This window comes from Cololabis saira, chromosome 24 (assembly GCF_033807715.1).
Source record: "Cololabis saira isolate AMF1-May2022 chromosome 24, fColSai1.1, whole genome shotgun sequence".
Classification (NCBI taxonomy): Eukaryota; Metazoa; Chordata; class Actinopteri; order Beloniformes; family Belonidae; genus Cololabis; species Cololabis saira.
In genome coordinates this window covers 21,858,926-21,882,719 of record NC_084610.1, presented here as the reverse complement: position 1 = coordinate 21,882,719, position 23,794 = coordinate 21,858,926, and the positions used below count along the sequence as shown (strand labels likewise).

The 23,794-nt window shown below is 37.7% G+C and overlaps 1 protein-coding gene across 1 annotated transcript; it reads left to right on the top strand.

The window, feature by feature from the left end:
- The first annotated feature begins 2,805 nt into the window (after positions 1–2,805).
- Positions 2,806–23,372, top strand: LOC133425095 (serine/arginine repetitive matrix protein 2-like). The gene is made up of 12 exons (XM_061715776.1): positions 2,806–2,809; positions 4,007–4,218; positions 7,699–7,883; positions 11,623–11,744; positions 14,034–14,310; positions 16,298–16,473; positions 17,677–17,829; positions 19,291–19,454; positions 20,511–20,654; positions 21,468–21,554; positions 21,635–21,874; positions 23,208–23,372. The coding sequence occupies exons 1-12, from the start codon at positions 2,806–2,808 to the stop codon at positions 23,370–23,372; spliced, it is 1,929 nt and encodes a 642-aa protein (XP_061571760.1).
- Positions 23,373–23,794: the final 422 nt, after the last annotated feature.

Below are 23,794 nucleotides of genomic sequence, written 5' to 3'. Positions count from 1 at the left end.
AAAAGTAACGTATCCCGGTCTGATCATCAGGAAATCACATATTTACTGGTTTAAATGTAACTGCATCTCACAGGCTTATGCAGGATGTAAAGTTAACGTAAATAAATGTATATCGATTTCTGTCAGTTTCAATAAGAAAAGGGAAGTTTCCACTACAACGTGACACTTGTACTGATGATAAACATGTGTTTTATGTTTTTCCTGCCCAGTAAGACGCTCGTTGACGTGTTGCCCGTCATTACGTGTCACAAACTGCTGCTTGTTGTTTTTCTGCCTCCGTTTTCAGCGACTCTACCGGAGGAGTGAATCGTGACAGTGAAAGAGAAGAAGCAGAAAAAGGAACAGAAGAGGGAAACAAACACAGACAGAGACACAAAAAGCACAAGAGTGAGAGGAAGAGGAGGAACCACGAGAGGGAGAGCAGCTCAGACTCTGGACCAGAACTGCAGCCAGAAAGGAAACATCAGTCCAGGTAAAACTTTTCATTAAACAAAGAATAAGAAATAAAGATACAGATACCAGGGTCATCGCTCTATATAATTTCCCTTCAGGGGTGTAATTTGATGGAACAATCATTGCTGTCCATAGTCGACTCCTATTGTTTTAATTTGAAATGCGTGTTCACATTTATTGACGAATGGCATAAAGGACTCGGACTACACTTCCTGCATCAGATAAAATGTGCCATAAATGAGCCTTTTTTGGGGGGAGGTGGGTGAGCAGTCACTGGCATGTGGAGAGTCTGCAGTTTGACTGTAGACCGACACAATCAGCCAAAGTGATTATAGACTCATCCACCTGATCTGTGTTTATTTGAAAAAGATGAGCCTTCATGTGATCTTGTAAAATATGTCTTGTTTGCTGATGATACAAACCTTTATTGTTCAGGGAAGAATTTGGAACAGCTGCCGAATGTGGTGGAAGGAGAACTGAAAAATGTGAAGGCATGGTTTGAAATCAATAAGTTATCATTAAACCTAACTAAAACTAAGTTAATAATTTTTGGCACTAGAAAAAAAAATCAAATAACAATTAAAATTAGTGGTATGGAAATAGAAAGAGTATATGAAAATAAGTTCCTGGGGGTAATAATTGATGATAAACTTAGCTGGAAATCACATATAAATAGTGTAAAATCAAAAATGTCCAAAACCCTAGCAATATTAAATAAAACAAATGATTTTTTCTGTCAAAGAGCACAGTTTTTGATGTATAACTCACTCATACATGACTTATTGTGTGGAGGTTTGGGGTAATAACACCTATAAAACAAATACAAACCCTATTTTCCTGTTACAGAAAAGAGCGTTAAGGATAATTAATAGATCTGACTATTATAAACCAACACATAATCTCTTTATTAAATATAATACTCTAAAATTCCATGATATAGCAGAGCAGAAAACTGTTTTATTTGCCTTTAAAGCCCAGCAGAAACTGCTACCAAACTACATTCAGGATTTGTTCCAAATAAAAGAAACCCGCTATGATCTGAAGGGGAAACTCATGTTTGAGACGACGACAGCAAGAACTGATATTAAAAAGAAATGTAGTTGTGACAACGACCTAAAAATGTGTAGTTCTATCCTCAAGTTTAAGGAAATGTTTAAAGAAAATACTGTAAATAAATATAAAACACTATAATTATAAAGTATACTATCAAAAACATTCTAGAATGTGAAACGTCAATTTTATATTTTGTCTTACTTATTTTTGTCTTTTTTATGTATTGTTTGTTTCCACGGAGTAATGCTAATGTCTCATATTTAAGCTGATCATAAGAAAAAAAGGGAAGGCACTATAAGCTACGGCTTCAGCCTACACCTTTTCGGCAAAAGAAATGTTTTTTTTTTTTTACCTTTTCATCTTGTTTTGTAAGAAAGTGTGTACAAGCCGAAATGAAGATTCAAAGATTCATCTCCTCATTCATGACATAGAGCCTAATGCGACTGGATCACCTCTTCCATGTTGCGTTGTACTGAACACGCTACGCTGATATAATGAATCAAATGAATTGATCATTTATGTCAGAATGTTGTTTTCATTTTCTTGGAGTTTTTTCTTCTTTTAATTGACAAGAAATTCCTTCCCTAACTACTTTTTTGTGCTTCCCTTGTAGAAGAACTCCGACGTCAGATAAAAGGGAACAAGGTAGGCCTTTTTAATGATCTCATGCAGCACCTACGAGTCTACTATTAACCGATGGAGCGTCCTGACTCCAGCGTACGCCTGGTGCTCCAGTAGGAAGTCACACAACTCTCACGTGTCCATTTGTGTGCAGGTGCCAGTTAATGTTGGTGTGAAAAATCAGCAAATGTCCGTGTAAAAAGTGTTAAATTCTTAAAATAAGCCCTCTAAATGTCTTAATTTGTCTTAAATCTCAAGTCAAAGCTCTTAATTTTAGAGGGAATGTATCCAGTCATCATTAAAAAGTTTATTTCATTGTTTTGAGGAGAATCTCCTGCGGAGGTTCTAACTCTGCGTTGCCAGGTTGAGCAGGTTTCAGCCTAATTGGGCTGAAAAATATAGGACTGGCTGGTTGATAAAATCTGGGCTGCTGTTCCTGGTTTTTACTAAATATTTAGGAGAAATTATTAACAAAAAAGTTTCCATTATGGCAGAGAAAAGTAGAAACTTACACATTAAAATAAATATTTTATTTGCTTTAATTTGCTCAATTTAATTGTAGTCTTTGTTTGGAGCATGAACGTATTTTAATGCTATTTAGTGGTGTTGTGAAGCTTGAAATTTGACGTCAGCGCTGTATTTCTTAGTCGGCGTAGTCTCGAGACAAGACAAGCAAACATGGGTAAATGTAAATTTGGGTTCAGATTGTGTGACTGTCTTTTTGGCCTTAAATTCTGTTGAAAATGGGTTTAAAAAGTCTTAAATTTAACTTGGTCAAACCTGTAGACACCCGGCACCATTGTAATCATGCGTCACCTGCAGCCGGGACCTGTAGTGCAGGAGATAACCAAAACAATCGTTCAGTTTGTGATACAAGCATGACATTTGGTACATACATTAGCCAAAGGCATTCCAAAAATAATTGGACGTGGAGCCATCGTGAATTTTCAACATGGCGCCCATGGCAGCCATTTTTCAAAATGGCCGCCAGAAACAAGTGTTTTCTAATGAGTGATTAGTTGAAATGAGTTGCCAGTTTGCCCTGGCTCTTTTTTTTCTCTTTTTTTCCTATTTTTTCCATATTTTTTTCCTTTTCTTTTTCCTCTTTTTTTTCTCTTTTTTCTCCTTTTTCATCTTTCATCTTTTTTCATCTTTTTTTCTCTTTTTTCTCCTTTTTCACCTTTCATCTTTTTTCATCTTTTTTTCCCTCTTTTTTTTCCTCTTCTTTCTTGGCTCCACATCCATATCTTTTGGAGATAGAGAAAAAAAAGATGAAAAAAAGAGAGAAAGAGGAGAAAAAGATGAAAAAAATATGGAAAAATAGGAAAAAAGAGAAAGAAAAAGATGAAAAAAACAGTAAAAAAATAGGAAAAAATAGGAAAAAAATATGGCAAAAGGAGAAAAAGATGAAAAAAATATGGGAAAATAGGAAAAAAGAGAAAGAAAAGATGAAAAAAGCGAAGATGAAAAAAACAGTAAAAAAAGATGAAAAAATAGGAAAAAAATATTGCAAAAAGAGGAAAAAAAGGAGAAAAAGATGAAAAAAAGAGAAGATGAAAAAAATAAAAAAAGAGGAGTGTAGACTCATTAGAAAACAGTTGTGTCCATGTTGAAAATTCACGATGGCTCCACGTCCATATCTTTTGGGGAAACCTTTGGCTATTTGTACCAAATTTCATGCTTGTATCACAAACTGAACGATTCTTATACATTTTATAGCTAAACAGCTGGACTACTGTAGCATCCCAGCTTTCAAAGCCTGCTAATGTCCAGAGGAGTATTCTCTCCAAATACTGGTGGACCTGTCTGAATGCAGCATTTCTTGTTTGACCAGCGTGCACTGATGTGAAACTGTCACAAAGCTGAGCTCTTTTTCCAGGTGAAGATGGCGTGTCCATGTGCCACGAGCAGCACTCGACGGGGAAGAGGAAGAAGAAGAAGAAAAAGAAGAAGAAGAAGAAGAGAAAGAAAAGTGGAGAGAGCACCTCGGATTCCAACTCAGAATTTGTGGCAAGCCAAAGGGATGCCGGATACGATCAAACGCTGTTACCAAGGAGACAGGAGGAGCTTCCTGATATAATCCCTAAACAGGTGAGGAGGAGGAGAAGCAGCCAGACGTGGGCGGTCATCGATTTCCTACGAATAACTTTGGAGAATTTGTACCTCTGCAACTGCAATGAAACAAAAAACAGAAAGAATATAATCTACTTAAAATATATTTAAAAAAAACCTAAAAAAAAAAACTACTTAAAATATAAAAAAAAACTACTTAAAATATAAAAAGAAAAAACAAAAAAAAAACTTCTTAAAATATAAAAAAACTACTTAAAATATATTTTTAAAAAAACTACTTAAAATATATAAAAAAGACAAAAAAAACTACTTAAAATATTTAAAAAAACGACTTAAAATATAAAAAACTACTTAAAATATAAAAAGAAAAAACTAAAAAAAACTACTTAAAATATTTAAAAAAAACTACTTAAAATATAAAAAGAAAAAACTAAAAAAAACTACTTAAAATATAAAAAACTACTTAAAATATAAAAAAAACTACTTAAAATATATAAAAAAGACTAAAAAAAACTACTTAAAATATTTAAAAAAAACTACCTAAAATATAAAAAAACTACTTAAAATATAAAAAGGAAAAACAAAAAAAAACTACTTAAAATATAAAAAAAAAATACTTAAAATATTTAAAAAAACTACTTAAAATATAAAAACAAAAAACAAAAAAAAAACGACTTAAAATATAAATAAAACGACTTAAAATATAAAAAAACTAAAGAAAAACGACTTAAAATATAAAAAGAAAAAACTAAAAAAAACGACTTAAAATATATAGCAAAAAAAAAAAAACTACTTAAAATATATTTAAAAAACTACTCTATATAGATAGATAGATAGACTTTATTAATAGACTCAGGGTCCATTTAAAAAAGACGAACACACATACAAATTTTAAAAAAGACAATCATACCAGTGTTTCCACATTGCTGATTGATATCTCACAGCACTCAGTCCAGGATTGGTCAACAGCATTAAAACAGAGTTTTGTGTGTCATTCAGTCGACAAATGAATCTATACATTAGTTTTCTCAACAGAGCATGAAAAGTGTTTATACGCATTTGGCAGAATAACTCACTCGCACTACACCACCTGGGTTTTCCCAACAAAATACGGAGGCAATCATTATAGGCAACCTGCAGTTTACGGATGCTTGCCTTTTTAAACTTAACCCACAAGGGGGCAGTGTAGAGTGGGGTACAGTATGCTCTGAAGAGATTCATTTTAACTTCTACAGAACACCAGGAAAATTTACTTTTCAGCACATTTGCTTGTGTATATAAAACACGCCGTTGCCTATACATATCCTCATCATCCGAAAAATCATCAGTGATGATGTGGCCCAAATACTTGACAGTGTGACAAAAAGGTAACACATTCCCTGACAAATAAAATGATGGGAACACCAGTTCCTTATCACCATTGGTTCTAAAAATCATAACAGAGCTTTTTTTAGCATTATAGCTAACATTGAATTCCACCCCATATTCAGAACATATGTTGAGCAGCTCCTGAAACCCAGCACTAGAAGGCGAAATGATTGCCAGATCATCCGCATACATAAGATGATTAATGATAGTATTTCCTATCACACAACCTATTTTACAGCCTTTCAACTGGTCTGATAGAGCATCCATATACACATTAAATAGGCAGGGGGAAAGTAAGCCGCCCTGACGGACTCCATTCCTCACCCCAAATGGAGCAGAGACTACATCCCCCCATTTTATTTGCATGCACTGATTGGCATACCAAAAAACCAGAATCCTAAGAATACTGTCAGGCACTCCCCTCTGACTCAATTTTAAAAACAGTTTATGATGGTTTATGCGATCAAATGCCTTGGATGCGTCTATAAACCCAATTAAAACAGAAGAATGATGTCTTCTATATCTATCAGCAATCTCTTTTAAAGCATAAATACAAAGATCAGTGCCATGTTTAGCCTTAAATCCAAACTGGTTATCAGAAGTGTGTACATAAGCAGACACTCTGTTTAATAAAATACTCTCTAAAACTTTGGACAGCACACTGGCTAAAGCAATTGGTCGGTAGTTGTCCATGCTGCCCACCTTGCCAGCTTTATTTCTTTATTTTTTTTTTATATATATATATATATATATATATATATATATATATATATATATATATATATATATATGCTAGAAGTTATAAAATAGTGCAGGCACCTCAAGTAAAACATTTACTCCGAAGCCACCTGAAGTATGTAGATGTGGCTTATGAAGGCCATTAAAACTCCTAACAGGACACTCTTCCTGACATTAGTTGCTCAGTTTTCTTCTCTTAAATGTAGAGGTGGCAGCTCGGCCTTTTAGCGGGCCGCCGCACTAGCTTTTTATAAATATCAGAGAAGAATAGCAACAAACAAAAACAAATAAACATTAACATTTGTAGCTTTCAAAGATTGCTCTACAAATCTTTTTTTTTTGTAAACCGAAAATGAGCTGCACATTCGTAAATCTAGGTTAGCGTCATTCCATAGTTTAACTCCCACAACAGATAAATATACATCTCCTTTTAGTCTCTTCTCTAGCTTTTTGTACAACAAATTTACAAACATCATGCAAATTATATTTTGACTCATGTATTGAGAAAAACAGTTGTACAGACAGGGAGTAACTTTAATTTAGCTTTATACATTATTTGCATTATTTTATAATAAACCAAATAATTAAATTTCATAACATGGGATTTTATAAACAATGTATTTGTATGTTCATAATATCCCGCGCTATTAATAAAACGTATGGCTGGTTTTTGTAAGAGGACTAAAGCATTTACTGTTGTCTTATACGTCGAGCCCCAAACTCCCACACAATACCATATATAAGGTAGTATTAGTGAACAATAAATTAAATGTAGTGCTTTATGATTTAATATATTTCTGGACTTATACACGATTGCTATTGACTTTGCAATCTTTCCTTTTATGTATCTAATATGTTGTTTCCATGTTCATTTACAATCAATAACAACCCCTAAGAATTTTATTTCAGATACTCTTTCAATTTCAGAATCACATATTTTTAATTTAATATCCCCATAAATTTCTTTTCGGTTTCCAAAAACCATAAATTTAGTTTTTTTAATGTGACAACCTATTGACGTCGAACAAATTTTTAAGAATTTTTAATTCCCTTTCAATTGAGGACAGAAGTTCCTTTAAATTTTTCCCAGAACAGTACATATTTGTTATTATCATCTGCAAAAATGTTCATTTTCACCAGACAATGGTGCATGCTTTCCTTCCTCCGATTCATATCCACACAGATATTTTCCGGGGATTTTTTCCTCTTGGGATCTGATGGTTTTTCAAAGTTTACCTTTACGTTTTCTGAGCAGAGTATAAAGAACGGTGGATATTCTGTTTATCACGGTTTGGTTATTACGATCTATTTCCAACCCTCAGTCCAGGTCCGGTGGGACCTAAGGGTGGTTAGAATAATGAAATGAGGTTTTAATTTCCTTCCTACTCGCAGGACAACTACAATAAAGGGAAAGGAGCTGAGGAGAGACCTGGCGGGAGAAAGAGCTGTTCCCCGCTGCATTCCCAGTCCCATCCCTGCTCAGGGAAGACCAGCTCCCACTCCCGGTCCAGAGACCGGTGCCGGAGATCCAGGACTCGCTCCTCATCCCCGACACGGGGCCGCAGGACCCGCTCCCGGTGCGTATAAGAGCTGCCTCCTCCTGCCTTTCTTGTGTTGATCTGGTAACGGTGCCCCAGTTATTAATGTTTCATTGATATGCAGGGGTGAAAGTAGATTAAAGTTCTTGCTGGTACTACGATCCCAACCTTTATGGCTTGTTCTCCTCCCACCACCAGCTTCTTCATCCCTGAACACGCATTACATTTTTTAACGCCTGTACGGTGTAGAAATTAGAAACAGTTGACACTGTGTAGGCCTATAGCAAATGATTGATTTAAATGGTGTAAATAAAGGCCAGTCCAGACCAAGGATTGTCACAGAATAATTTGTAAATGTTGACAAAAACTTTCAAAATCATAACAATTTGTTTTGTTTCAAATTTGAATAAAGTTAAACAAAAAAAAACTTTAATTCATCAGCAGCTGAACAGTTAACAAGTCTCATAAATGAAAAAAGAGTAAAAGATGAGTAAAATGTCTCAAAATGTCTCTTACAATGTGTGCATTGAAATGGAAAAAAAATTCTTAAGCATTTTTTTCATCAAAGTAAAACACTTAAAACATTTTTAAAAAAAACGTTACTTCAACATTTTTGACGCTTTTTTCTTTTTTTCCTGAAACGAGGAATGAAAACGAAAAAAACGAAAAAGATTATTTGGCGTGTGATTATTTACCAGCATATTTGAAATATGCTGGTAATGTGTCAGCCAACCACAAAAATTTTGGAATTTTGGTGGAATCATTTATTTTTTGTCCTTGCCCGTCGGTGCAAATGACATAAATAAAGTGCGTGGTTTGGTCGTGAAAAAATAAAAAGTAACGTTACGTAAACAATAAATCAAACGCTCCCTTCCATGCAGTGTGGGTGTTTAGGAAGTAAAGACTGGAATACGCTATTCACAAAAGCACAAATAGTGGGGTTTTACTAATATATTATATTGTACAAATATTTAAAAAATGACCAAAAAACAGGTCGGGACTCAGTTAGATTATATCGCTATGTTCGTTTCTCCGCACTCAGCCAGCCAAAAAAGGCGGAGCTGAATCATGGCTGAGTGGTAGCGTCGCCGTCTTTGGTGTGAGAGGTCGAGGGTTCGAGACCCGCTGTATGCGGAAATTATTGTCAGCAATTCGTGTGTTTTTTTTTCCCGGTACTGCGTACCGGCACAGAATCTTTTGGTGGTACGGAGTACCGGATCGTACCGGCTTACTTTCACCCCTGTTAATAGGTTAGTATTTTCTTGCCGGATCCTGCATACTCTCTGTCGTGGGAAAACAGATCCTCCAGACTAACTAGGCGACACTGGGAGTAAGGACTCGACCCAGGATCACATTTAATCAGGTTTTTTTCAGGAAAAACAACCTGAAATCAGGAAAAAGACCTTGAGACGTGCTCTTAAGGCTTAAAGGTTTGACGTTCCTATTTCTGGAAAAGACAGCAAGGATGCAGCAATATGTGAATGATGCACAACGTGACGGTGTAGATGCTGGAAACGTGTCGTCTCCTCAGAGGCCACAGCCTGAGAACTGCTCATGAAGTCGCTAGTAAGAATATTAACCGCGTCACGTATAGAACTTTAATTCTGTCACTCACACGTTCATGCAACATTGATCAACAATCCAAACATTTTCTGCTTTTAAAAGGTTCCATTGATGGTTAAAGCAGGTTTAATTGGCTACAGTTAAATGAACTATAACTGAAACCTGTTTTTATCAACCAAGATAGGTGCATTTTCTGATGTGAGGGGGATTTAAAGGATGAAATGAACACGAGCAGCAGGGCAACATGCAATTAACGCTCTCTCTGGTCCTCGGTGCAGCTTCGGGCTTCTTTACATGAGATTTTAGTATTTATTTTTCTCTAATTGAGGTTTTTATCCTGCGTTGATGTCTTCCCTTAAGAAATAATGAAGCCTGCTCTTACGCTCGCAGCTAGTGGTTCTGGTTTGGATTTGGTCGTCTGGTACACTCCTGTTCTCAGTTGAGGCGGTATGAGCTGGATAGATTAATATAGGGGCTACTGTTTCTACCGTTATCAATGATTTTTAAGTCTATATCGAGTAAAGAGAGAGGACATACCTGTAGGGAATGATGGGTTGGGCAGGATTTTGCCCCGAGGCCGTCGCTGGGCTGAACCTGTCAGTGTGGGATAAATATTTGTGCCATATCTGTAAATACTGGTTCTGTCTTGTGTATGGTGGACAGATTTAAATCCTCTAACAAGCGTTAGCATCACCAGTGGATGGTGTAGAGGCAGATTCATTTTTTGACTTGTAGCCCCGGCCGCCTGGATTAAACCTAAACTGCTGTTTGGAGCAGATTCAGCCTTGGCCTGGGTGCAGAGTGTGCAGACTGATACTCGGTCCCGAGAAGGTCAGCACTGGCGTTAACAATGATCCGTTTATCAGAATCGGAGGAATTAATCAGCATTTATGACTTAAAATAATTCTGCTTCCCTTTGTTCGGTGTCGTCCTGCACCGGGACGTCTCATGCATGTTCTGACCTGTTTACATGCAACTGCTTAATTAAGGCCCTGTCCCAATACTCCCCCTAACCCTCGTTTTCATCCCTTCCCCTAAATTTTGCACGTTCCCGTGAGGGTAGTGGTGTCCCAATTCCTCTTTTCACCTAGGGGGAGTGGAGAAAACGAGGGGTAGTGGCTATGAATTGCCCCTACGGATCGAGTGTTTTTGGATCCTCACTAGCTGATCTAGGGACCAAATTCGTCATTTGCGGACTGAATAAAAAAAAAAAACATGGCGGACATTTCTTATTTTTTAGTGAATAAAATCAATATTTTGAGTTAGTTTCTGCATAAAAATGCGTTTTGATTACATTTCTAGCGAGAAATATATATTTTACTCTCATAATATTCACTCAGTGAATGTACATAATCACTAGTTTGCCCGTTGTTCACGAAGATCGCGCCGGAATAACGGCTGTTAGGTTACGCCTTGGCTACGTAACCTACGCCTTGGCTACGTAACCTACGCCTTGGCTATGTAACCTACGCCATAGGCTACGTAACCTACGCCGTAGGCTACGTAACCTACGCCGTAGGCTCTGCGTCGATTTGACTCGCCGACCGAGGGCAAACATCATTTGCAGACTCGTCTCAGATTGTGACCGAGGGAGCAAGCATTTTTGTGGGAAATAGAGAGAAATAATCCTGTGACTCGTCAGATTTGTTTTGGATGTTTCTGATATAATAGTTTGCAGAAACCACAAAGCTGTTATCTGGGTAATTTACACACTTTCATATAAAGCTGAAGTGAAGATAGCAGAGCTGATTTATGGTTCTACGTTAAATCGACGCAGAGCCTACGCCGTAGGTTACGCGGTGACGCGCGCCGTACGCCGTACCCTACGCCGTAGGCTCTGCGTCGATTTAACGTAGAACCATAAATCAGCTCCGGAGCCTTGACTTAAAGCAGCTGAGAGTTTCACCAGCCCTGATGCATTCTGGGAGTTTGTTCCACAGGTGAGGAGCATAAAAGCTGAACGCCGCCTCACCGTGTACAGGAAGTAGGCGTGGCTCTGGCGACCCGAGGGTTCTGGTCCAACGATCTGGGCATGACTCTTCAGGCGACTGGGACAGATGTTGTTGAAATGAAGTGAAGTTTATGAACCTCTGCTGTTTTTGACCATGTTTTATTCTCTGTTGTGGTTGCGGTGGCTGCCGTTAGCTCGACTGACAAGAGGGAAGAGTTGGATGCACCCATAAAGTGCACTCAATGTCACTCAAAATGTCTTCAGCTCCCCCTGCACACCTCCGTTCAAGCGGAAGAGAGTTCCGGGACGGCGGGCCCGGACGCCCCCGTCGCCTCCGGAGGGCCAGCGGCGCCGAAGGGAGAGAACCCGGACAAACCAGGTGACCCGTTTGTGGGGAAAGGTTCCACTTTTCAATAACGTGCATCTGCTGCTCGCCTCGCAGGACAGCATGTTTTCACCTCTTTCCTGTTTAGTTTAGTTTATTGTTTTGCACAGTTTTAAAGGTATACAAGAAAATGTCAAAGATAAATATACTATACGGTGCAGGAAGAGGCAAAAAAGCCAATGGGCTTATTTGAAGCCTCTACCGAAGTTATTAACATTTCACATGTTATAAAGAACACAAAATTAACATACAAAAACAAAAAGTATAAATAGGGCTGGGTATCGATTCAAATGTCAAGAATCGATTCGATTCCGATTCTTAATATTCAGAATCGATTATCATGATTCGATTCGATATTGATTTGGCTTAGTGTTATTTAAAATGTTTTTTTGAGCTGTTGCCTGAATTATATGACTGTAAAATAACTAGTGAAATAATAATTTCACAATAATTATTGTGAAATAACTAAGAAATAATTAACTCAAACAGGCCTTTCAATATCAACAAAAAAAACAAATCATTTTAGCTTATCTAATTTATTCTGTCACCACGCACACATATTGCCATGAAGCACCTGGCATTTTTCAAGTGTCAACACACAGTGTCATGACAAACTGTGTGTCCGAGATTAAAGTTCACCTGGCGAAAATGATGGAAAAAAAATTAATAAATGAATAAATAAATAAAAATCGACCTTTAGACATAAGAATCGATTTTTAGGAATTAATATGAGAATCGATTTAGAATCAGAAAATTGATTTTTTTTCAACACAGGCCTAAGTGTAACTACACAAAAGTGATGGCAAACTAATAATGAAATATATAAATAATAATAATAATAAAGAATAAAGACAAAAATAAGTGTGAGTGAGTGTGCATGGGATATTGTTTTTACAACTTGTATTGACTCCTGAGCAAATAAGACTAATGGTAGAAATGATCATGTCAATATGAGTGAGACACAAAAAAAACTAATCATGGATACATGTACTTCAATACATTGGGAAAACAGTTACAAAACAGCAGTCAAGTTCCTTCAAACGTCTTTTATAACATTTCAAAGAGGAAGAGTCTGCCAGGTGGGAAAAATCATTCCACAATTTAGTCCCTAAATCTCATCGAAAATTGACGTCTCCAAGTGATAAATTTAGGAGGATGAAGATCTGAGGATTGTTGAGTTGAAATAAGAATGAACCTGTGAATCTGATTTAAAGTAAGTCTTGAACTGTCCAGGAATATTCCCTTCACTTGAATTTATCTTATAAATAAAAACGCATATCTGAAAAATATTGATATCATAAATAGTAAGAATCTGGAGTTTGTGAAATAAAGGAGTAGATGAAGCATGTGGCTCTGATCGAGTTGCTAATCCTAACAAAACGTTTCTGTAGGAACATAATTTTGTGAAGAGTTGTAAGAAAAGTATTTGCCCAAACTATATAACAATATGAGAGATAAGGATAAATTAAACTATAATAAAGTGTAAGGAGACCACTCGTTGTGTCAAGATGACTAACACGCCTTATAATGCCAATGGATTTATTGATTTAAAAAAAAAATGTTTTTGATAACCCAGTCAATTTGTTCTCTTGAGAAAAAAGTCGAAATGTCGAGAAAAAAGTCGAAATATCGAGAAAAAAGTCGAAATGTCGAGATTAATGTTGAAGTACAATCTCGAGAAAAAAGCAGAAATGTTGAGAAAAAAGTTGAAATGTCGAGAAAAAAGTCGAAATGTCGAGATTAAAAAGGAAAGGAAAAGGAAGAAAAAGAGAAAAAAGGAAAAAAAGAAGAAGAAGGAAAAAAAGGAAAAAAAAGATAAAAGAAAAGCGGAAAAAAAGGAAAAAAAGAAGAAAAAAAGAGTTGTAGGAAAAGTATTTGCCCAAACTATATTACAATATGAGACATAAGGATAAATTAAACTATAATAAAGTGTAAGGAGACAACTCTTCGTGTCAAGATGACTAACACGCCTTATAATGACAATGGATTTATTGATTTTTTCTTTTTCTTTTTTTTTTTTTTTTTTGGTAACCCAGTCAATTTGTTCTCTCAAACTCTCATCAACAATAAAACCCAGGAATCTTGTACTTGACACCTGAGGCAGATTAACAGACTCAATAGTAATTTTGCACGAATCCTTAGGGAATGATTTTTTGCCACTAAAAATTATGAAATTAGACTTCTTTATATTCAAGGATAGTAAAACTCGTAAAGAAACGTTAGATAATCAATGACGTACGAGAACTATCTTTATTTTAAAGGTTTTTGTTGTTGTCTTTGTTCACTAAAGCTGCAGATTGCGGTGGTTCCGGCGGACCCCAGCCCAGCCCGAGACCCGAAAAGCCGGCGAAGTCCAGCCGTCTTCAGGGCGACGCCCCGGACAAGCCCCGGTCCTCCTCTAACGCGGAGTCGCCGGACCGGAAGAAGAAGAAACGGTCCTCGTCTCCAAAGAGGGACAGAGAACGAAAGTCCTCCAAAAAACGGAAGAAATCCAAGTCGCCGAGCCGGAGGAGCAGGAGGAGGTCCAGATCCAGGAGCCCCGCGGGGAAGAAAAGAGCGTGGTCAAGGTGGAGTTGCACGACTTTTAACGTTGGTCCTCGTGGTTAAGAAGCTGCTGCTACATGCTGCACTAAAGTATATGGTTGTGACAATATCAGGTTCAAACAACCTAGAACAGGGGTCGGCAACCCAAAATGTTGAAAGAGCCATATTGGACCAAAAACAAATATGTCTGGAGCCGCAAAAAATGAAAAGTCTTGTATAAGCCTTAGAATGAAGGAACACATGCTGCATGTTTTCTATATTAGTTATAACTGGGGGGAGATTCTTTTTTTCATTATGGACTTCGAGAAAAAAGTCGAAATGTCGAGAAAAAAGTTGAAATGTCGACATTAATGTTGAAGTACAATTTATAGAAAAGGGTCGAAATGTTGAGAAAAAAGTCGAAATGTTGAGAAAAAAGTTGAAATGTCGTGAAAAAAGTTGAAATGTCAAGAAAAAAGTTGAAATGTCGAAATATCGAGAAAAAAGTCAAAATGTCGACATTAATGTTGAAGTACAATTTATAGAAAAAGGTCGAAATGTTGAGAAAAAAGTTGAAATGTTGTGAAAAAACTCGAAATGTCGAGAAAAAAGTCGAAATGTCAAGAAAAAAGTAAAAGTGTCAAGAAAAAAGTTGAAATGATGAGAAAAAAGTTGAAATGTTGAGAAAAAAGTTGAAATGTTGAGAAAAAAGTAAAAATGTCAAGAAAAAAGTCAAAATGTTGAGAAAAAAGTCGAAATGTGGAGAAAAAAGTTGAAAGGAAAAAGGAAGAAAAAAAGGAAAACCAGGAGAAAAAATAAAAGAATAATAATAGAAGAAAAAAAGAAAAAAAAGGAAAAAAAAACGTCAAACATTTTTGAAAAAGCTCCAGGAGCCACTAGGGCGGCGCTAAAGAGCCGCATGCGGCTTTAGAGCCGCGGGTTGCCGATCCCTGACCTAGAACATCCACAACATAATAGAAAAGAGAGAAAGACAAGAGGTTACATTTTTACTTGCAAGGAGAACGGAAAGAGATGAAGCGCAGTCTGCTGACCCGTCTTTTTTTTTTATTTCCTTAAGGTGGTCCCTAGTTACAATATGAGTTGCAGCTAGTGTTGTTTCTGTCAGCCTGTTTCAATTTTAGTTTTAGTCTAGTCTTTGGGTCGAGCTATCATTTTAGTTTTTATTAGTTTTAGTCACGTTCATTCTCCTTTTAGTCGTGTCAAGTTTCAGTCGACTAAAAGTCTGAGTATTTTAGTCTTATTTTAGTCAGAATTGTCCATTTTAGTCTGGTATTAGTCAAAGATTGTATTTAGCCAAACCCATTTCACAATTCCAACAAGGTTATTTTATTATTATATTTATATTATTGTTACCTCATAGACTCAAGAATACATTCATTCCAGATACAGAAGACTCTAATTTGCAGCAGCAGAACTAAACCAGAGAAAACTACTGAAAACATTGACATTAAGGATCTTTAGTAGAACATTTCGTCTCGTTTTGGTCAACGAAATCGAAGACACATTTTAGCAGAGTTTTTATTTTGTAATCTACATCTTAGTCTCGTTTTTATTCCTCTACGATATTGCATTATACAGGACTGTCACAGAAAATTAGAATATTGTGATAAAGTTCTTTATTTTCTGTAATGCAATTTAAAAAAAAAAAACAAAAATGTCATACATTCTGGATTCATTACAAATCAACTGAAATATTACAAGCCTTTTATTATTTTAATATTGCTGATCATGGCTTAGATTTTAAGATTAAGATTCCCAGTATATTCAAATTGTTTGAGATAGGATATTTGTGTTTTCTTAAGCTGTCTGAAAATACATTTGTTCAATTTTGAATAATTTAGGGTATTTTTATTGGGGCAATTCATGTTTTTCAGAAATTGGGGGGGACATGTCCCCCCCGTCCCCCCTGGGATCTGCACCCATGTATATGCCTATATACGACGGTCCGGACGGGTGTACAGCTGCACCAGCTCCATCAGCGGTAACTGACTCCAGCTGTCTTCTGTCCAGGTCCTCGGACCGCAGGTCCCGCAGGTCACGCTCCAGCAGTCGGAGGAGGGCCGTGTACAGCCAGAGGGACCGCTGGAAACGGGAGCCCAGCCACTCCCCCGTCCTCATCCTCCGCAAGAACAGATCTCCCTCACGGAAGGAGAGGAGCGCCAGCCCGCAGCGCATCAGCGAGCTAGGTCAGGCTGGCCGCTGCGGTCCCTAAGTCCCTAAATATCGTGTTGGTAAAAACTACCGGTAGTTTGATACAAAGAAGAAAAGAAGCTATGCATCCTTTTTTGTTTTTAAAGTTGGACACTAAAAAGGGCGGAGCTCAGTTCGAAACTTGGTCCCGTTTGACTCTTTAAAGGCGTCTTTTCCTTTGGTTTCTGAGGTAAAGCATGATGATGAAAACATGGTAAACAGCTCCCTCCTACCATTTGTCGTGATGGTGAACTCCCAGGTTTGATCCGGGAGACCCCGCTTCTCCCCGAGTCTGCAGCTGAAGTAGAAGTGATGCTGCCTGGGGATGAAAAGTAATAAACCGAATGAAAAGTAGAGGCCAAGTAGGGCTGGGCGATATATCGAGATTTTAATATATATCGATATATTTTCAAACGCGATATGGTACGAGACAATATCGTTTATATCGATTATTAATCGATTTTTATGATTTTCATATAGCTTATTTTGTGACAAATTGACTTGAATGTTTTATTTGAGATTTGCACAAATGTTTTGTTATTTGCACAACTGTCGACCTCAGTGGAAAAGTCTGCCTGTTACTGTCTACATTGTATTAATTGCACAGTGTATTTTAATGTAATTGTTATGCAGGAAAGGGATATTTGTTTTATTTTATTCAAGAAGCATTTTTTATTCTATATATGCAGGCAGTTTATTTTTATTTCATTTGTTTTATACATTTTGATATTGTGCAGACCTCTGTTAATAAAGGTACCTGTGTGACATTTGGCACGAGGCTTTGTATTAAAACTGACTGTTTTTTTAAGGGTTTGCCTCAGAAAAAAATGGAGCTAACAGAGATGCTATGCTATAATGCTTTGGGGTAAACCCCAATTATGGCACAGAAAAAATATCGATATATATGGAGTATCGCCATTCAGCTAGAAAATATCGAGATATGACTTTTGGTCCATATCGCCCAGCTCTAAGGCCAAGTCCTGGAATCTGGCTGAACTATGAGTGCACACGTCTTAGAAACGCTTTCAGGAGGTCTTCGCTTCAAATCAGATGATTTACACCGGATTTATGCAATTCTTTTTCATTTTTTCTCAATACAACCACTTAAAAATGGTGATAATAACCTTGCTAGGGGTTTCTAGGGGTTTGCTAGGCCAGTCCATGCCCACTTTGTTGATTATTCTCTCTCGTTTCCCCAGATAAGTTCCAGTTGTTGGAGATTGCGAAGGCCAATGCCGCTGCGATGTGTGTGAAGGCCGGTATGCCGGTCCCCGACAGCCTCAGGTCCACCATGCTCCCCCTGGTTCTGCCCAACATGGCCATGAACGCCGCCATGGCCAGCATGACTGCTGGTAAGAGTCTGACGCACGTCAACCCTGCACGACACTCCGCCGCCGTTACTGACGTTAGTGACATTAGTGACATCCGTTAAAGCAGTTTAACAACCCGCTTTGGAGCGGCGGGCGCCACACGACACCTAGACTTGTAGTTCTGCAGACCGGTCTTTGATTTGATTTGATTTTTATTTCGTACGTGTAAAAGACAACAATTAAAGAGAAGATAAGAAAACAAAACAAAGCAAACAAAAAAAACCAAAGAATTTAATACTTTAATATCTTAAAAAAAAATATGTGCAAAAAGGAGTAGGAAGAAGTGTAAACTTATCTAATCTTACCCCCATTCACTGATCATTTATTAACACGTATTTATAATAACTAACTATACTATAATTATACTCACACACTTACCTATACATACATACACATAGTTGAGTATTTCTATATATTTGTACACACATGTCCATATAAATATTTATATAAATATACTTATTTACACCATACTATCTCTATATTAACTCCATCTGCTCTATATCTATATACAGGACTGTCTCAGAAAATTAGAATATTGTGATAAAGTTCTTTATTTTCTGTAATGCAATTAAAAGAACAAAAATGTCATACATTCTGGATTAATTACAAATCAACTGAAATATTGCAAGCCTTTTATTATTTTAATATTGCTGATTATGGTTTACAGTTAAAGATTAAGATTCCCAGAATATTCAAATTTTTTTAGATAGAATATTTGAGTTTTCTTAAACTGTAAGCCATGATCAGCAATATTAAAATAATAAAAGACTTGCAATATTTCAGTTGATTTGTAATGAATCCAGAATGTATGACATTTTTGTTTTTGTAATTTGAAAATCCCAATATTCTTTGTATTTAGCATCTGATTTAATGTTTTGGTGCGTCTGCAAGGTTTTGGCATACAGTGCCAAAACCTCCAAACTGCCATGTTTGAATAAATATATAAACAATATATGCATATCATTGTGATTGATTAAGCATCAGGTCCATTTCAGTGATGCTGATATACGTTGTAATCTGATTACTATAATGGTAAATAATGTAATTTCAATCTTTAATATCTAAAATTAAGGTTTCATCTCCAAATTCAGTCCAATTTAAATCAGTAACATTTACTATTCCTTCCTTTTCTGAGGTGGAGGGGGGTGTTGGAGCTGGTTATTCTGCTAGAGGACTTTGGGACTAGTTAGTAGTCGTGTCAATCCTTAAAAGCACTGGAGTCAATCCTCCAATAGTGTAGAAATAGCGGTAGTGCAGTCGCCACACAGATCTGATCTCAGCTGATGGATGGAAACATTTATAGTGAGTTCAACATCATCATCCACTTCTCTGTGTTATTGTGCTGCAATTGAAAACAAGCTCATATGGAAACCAGCTGAACCAGGATGATGGAATACAATCACGCAGGATCAGGAAATAACCCGGTTTCTCCATCTCTTGTAGCCACGGTGACGGCGGCCTTGTCCAGCATGGGCACCGTTTCCTCACTGCTCCCGTCGTCCTCCAAGCCCACGTCTCTCCTCGGCCAGTCCAACGCCGTTCTGGAGGAGGCCAAGAAGAAAGTGTTGAAGCAGGCGAACAGCATCAGCATCAAGGAGTTCACCGATGTAAGAGGCCAGACGGGGCATATTCTTTAATCAAAGCGTGTATAAGTAACACTGAACTGAATTATACAGAAGAGTATTAGGGCCGAGCAGGAGAAAAATAGAAATAATATTTTAGAGGAAGATTTTTTTTTTATTATGGACTTCGAGAAAAAAGTCAAAATGTCGAAATGTTGAGAAGAAAGTTGAAATGTTGAGAAAAAAGTCGAAATGTCGAGAAAAAAGTCGAAATGTCGAAATGTCGAGAAAAAAGTCGAAATGTCGAGAATAATGAAGTACAATTTCAAGAAAAAAGTCGAAATGTCGAAAATAAAGTCGAAATGTCGAGGAAAAAAGTCTGAATGTCGAGAAAAAAGTCGAAATGGCGAGGAAAAAGGCAAAATGTCTAGAAAAAAGTCGAAATGTTGAGAATAATGAAGTACAATTTCGAGAAAAAAGTTGAAATGTTGAGAAAAAAGTCAAAATGTCTAGAAAAAAGTAGAAATGTCGAGAAAAAAGTCTGAATGTCGAGAAAAAAGTCGAAATGGCGAGGAAAAAAGTCGAAATATCGAGATTAATGTTGAAGTACAATTTCGAGAAAAAAGTTGAAATGTTGAGAAAAAAGTCAAAATTTTGTACGATATTGATTTGAAATATATATATATATACGATATTGATTATCACACACATGCAGTTGCATAACTTTAGAAATGTCCCCTTAACGTTCCACTCCAAGGATGTTAGTTAGTTAGTTAGTTACGGCTGCTGCTGAATAGCTGTCAGTCGCTCTCTTAACTGGATTTGATGGGCCAGAGGAGACATTTCCACTTTATTTACGAAATTGTATTTCAACTTTATTGTCGAAATTGTATTTCAACTTTATTCTCGAAACTGTATTTCAACATTAATTTCGACATTTCGACTTTTTTCTCGAAGTGCACAATAAAAAAAAATCTTCCCCTCTCAAATATTTTTTCTCCTGCCTGGCCCTAATACTCTAATTCTTTGATTTAAACTGATTTTTATTTGTGTAAAAAGTACTTTGTTAGGTGATGATGAGGTCTCTGACTGCGTTTGCAGAAGTGCAAGATGATCGTGGCCAGCACCACGGAGCTGCAGGTGGCCGTGCCTCATGTTTCCGACGACGAAGACGACGACGGCAAACCCTTCGGAGGAGGCGGGCCGGCCGTGCGGGAGCAGAAAGTCATCAACTTCAACATCGCCGTAAGGACTCAGATACACGAGTGTAGGGCTGGGGGTCGATTCAAATGTCAAGAACCGATTTGATTCCGATTCTTAAGATTCAGAATCGATTATCAAGATTTGATTCGATTCGATTTCCGATATTGATTTGGGTTAGTGTTATTAAAACTGTTTTTTTTAGCTGTTGCATGAATTATATGACTGTAGTTATGCAAAATATGAATACTAGTATTATATTGAGATTCAACAGCAAGTATTGGCAGCTAATGATGCTGTAAGGACCAATCAGCTCCCAGAATGCTGATAGAACGGCTTTCAGAAACATCGTGGGTCAGAATTATCAAACAGATCCAGGGAGGAAACAGACGGATGAAATCGGTTTTAATTTTTCCCTCATTCCATTTTTATTTGTTCCATTTTCGATCTATTTTGTTTTTTAATTTTTGAGAATTTGGTTTTTAGCATTTTTTGCAAATGTAACCCCAAGACAGTATATAAAGTAATGAAATATAGACAATTTATGCAATTATAACACTTTAATTTTTTCATACCTTTAAACATATTTAAAGGCAAAAACATGGCACCAGTTATTCTCGTGTCCAACAAAACATTCCTTTTTTGGGGATAAACAAAAAAAGAACCAAAAGTTGTAATGTAATGATGAAAAAAAAAAAAATACATAAATAAACCCCCCCCCCCCAAAAAAAAAAATCGATCTTTAGACATATGAATCGATTTTTAGGAATTAATATGAGAATTGGTTTAGAATTGGGAAATCCATTTTTTTAAATCCAGGCCTATCACTAACGAACCCCGTCCTCTCTGCTCCTTCAGAACACGAGCGTTCGTCCGGGGGGACGCAGCGACGTCAGCATGGCCAAGGAGTTCCCCGTGTCGTCGGGATGTCAGCACCGGAAGAAGGTCAGCGGAGATCATGGTGGAGATGGACCCGTGTCTGTGGTTCCTGGTGACGACGTTTGTCCTTGTGTTGTGTCCTGCAGGAGGGGGAGGGCCAGGCCGCGTACGGCGAGTGGGTTCCCGTCGACAGAACCGCGGACAAAGCTGCTGCCGCCGCCGCCGCTGCAGCCGCCACCGCCCTCAGCAAGTCCCAGGCGGGCGTTTCCACCGTGAAGCCTGCGGCGCCGCCGGCTGAAACGGCAGCAGGCCCGGCCTCCCCGTGCGCCGAGCCGCCGGCGCCGGTGGCAGAGAGTGACAACGTGTTCCCCGAACCGCCACGTCAGGTGAGGAGACGCTGGGGGAACCGTCCGGGACGCACGCGACAAACACATCGTACCCTGTACCGGTTCCTAGGAATGGGTGATATTTTACCGTTCACGATATGTATAGAATTTGTCATCTCGCGGGAAAAACGCTAAATTCCGGATTTATGGTTCTGCGTTAAATTGACGCACAACGTACGGTAGGAAGGAAGGAAGGAAGGAAGGAAGGAAGGAAGGAAGGAAGGAAGGAAGGAAGGAAGGAAGGAAGGAAGGAAGGAAGGAAGGAAGGAAGGAAGGAAGGAAGGAAGGAAGGAAGGAAGGAAGGAAGGAAGGAAGTAAGGAGAAAAGAGGAAGGGAAGAAGGAAGGAGAGAGCAGGAGGAACGAAGGAAGGGAAAAAAGAAGGAAGGAAGGAAGGAAGGAAGGAAGGAAGGAAGGAAGGAAGGAAGGAAGGAAGGAAGGAAGGAAGGAAGGAAGGAAGGAAGGAAGGAAGGAAGGAAGGAAGGAAATGAGCCAGAAAGAAAGAAAGAAAGAAAGAAAGAAAGAAAGAAAGAAAGAAAGAAAGAAAGAAAGAAAGAAAGAAAGAAAGAAAGAAAGAAAGAAAGAAAGAAAGAAAGAAAGAAAGAAAGAAAGAAAGAAAGAAAGAAAGAAAGAAATGAGCCTGAAAAAAAGAAAGAAATGAGCCTGAAAAAAAGAAAGAAATGAGCCTGAAAGAAAGAAAGAAAGAAAGAAAGAAATGAGCCTGAAAGAAAGAAAGAAAGAAAGAAAGAAATGAGCCTGAAAGAAAGAAAGAAAGAAAGAAATGAGCCTGAAAGAAAGAAAGAAAGAAAGAAAGAAAGAAAGAAAGAAATGAGCCTGAAAGAAAGAAAGAAAGAAAGAAAGAAAGAAAGAAATGAGCCTGAAAGAAAGAAAGAAAGAAAGAAAGAAAGAAAGAAAGAAAGAAAGAAATGAGCCTGAAAGAAAGAAAGAAATGAGCCTGAAAGAAAGAAAGAAAGAAAGAAATGAGCCTGAAAGAAAGAAATGAGCCTGAAAGAAAGAAATGAGCCTGAAAGAAAGAAAGAAATGAGCCTGAAAGAAAGAAAGAAAGAAAGAAAGAAAGAAAGAAAGAAAGAAAGAAAGAAAGAAAGAAAGAAAGAAAGAAAGAAAGAAAGAAAGAAAGAAAGAAAGAAAGAAAGAAAGAAAGAAAGAAAGAAAGAAGCCTACGTCTTTGTTTTGTAAAGACCTTGTTTCAGGTTCTTTTCCACCTCATTGATTTCCATCTTGTCGTTAGGCTACATCCAGAGCCTGCAGGGGAACCTGACCGTTCTAACCCCCTCTCTCTCTCCTCCCCCCTAACCCCCCCCACGCCTCCTCCAGCCAGTGGACATCACCCAAGCCGTGACGGAGAGGATCAACGCTCAGAAGCGATTGGCCGAGAACCCCAACGACATCACCGCCCTCTGCATGCTCACCCGGGCTCAAGAGCAGGTAACGTGTGTTTGGTGGAAGGGTCAAAGGTCAGCACGGGAGGGCCTGGGGTAAATTAACCACAGGGTGACCTCTCATCCGGGGTTTCACTCCAAGGTCTCAGTTAGAATGCTTGAGCTGAGGGGTGAAACGATACACTAATCTGACGATACGGTACGATGGACGATATTGAGATACGATATTATAGCCAGTACTGGAGTTGAGGGGGGATGAGGGGGGATGGCATCCCCCCGTGAAATAAAAACGGTCCAAATCACCCCCCCTGTAAAACTGCCATCCCCCCTTTCCATCCCTTATGTCATTTCATCAATGAATGTGGTTTTACTGCTATTTCAACATTTAGAGTCATCACCAGAAAAATAACCTTGAAATTTGGATTATTGTGATAAAGTCCTTTATTTTCTGTAATGCAAAAATGTCATACATTCTGGATTCTTTACAAATCAACTGAAATATTGCAAGCCTTTTATTATTTT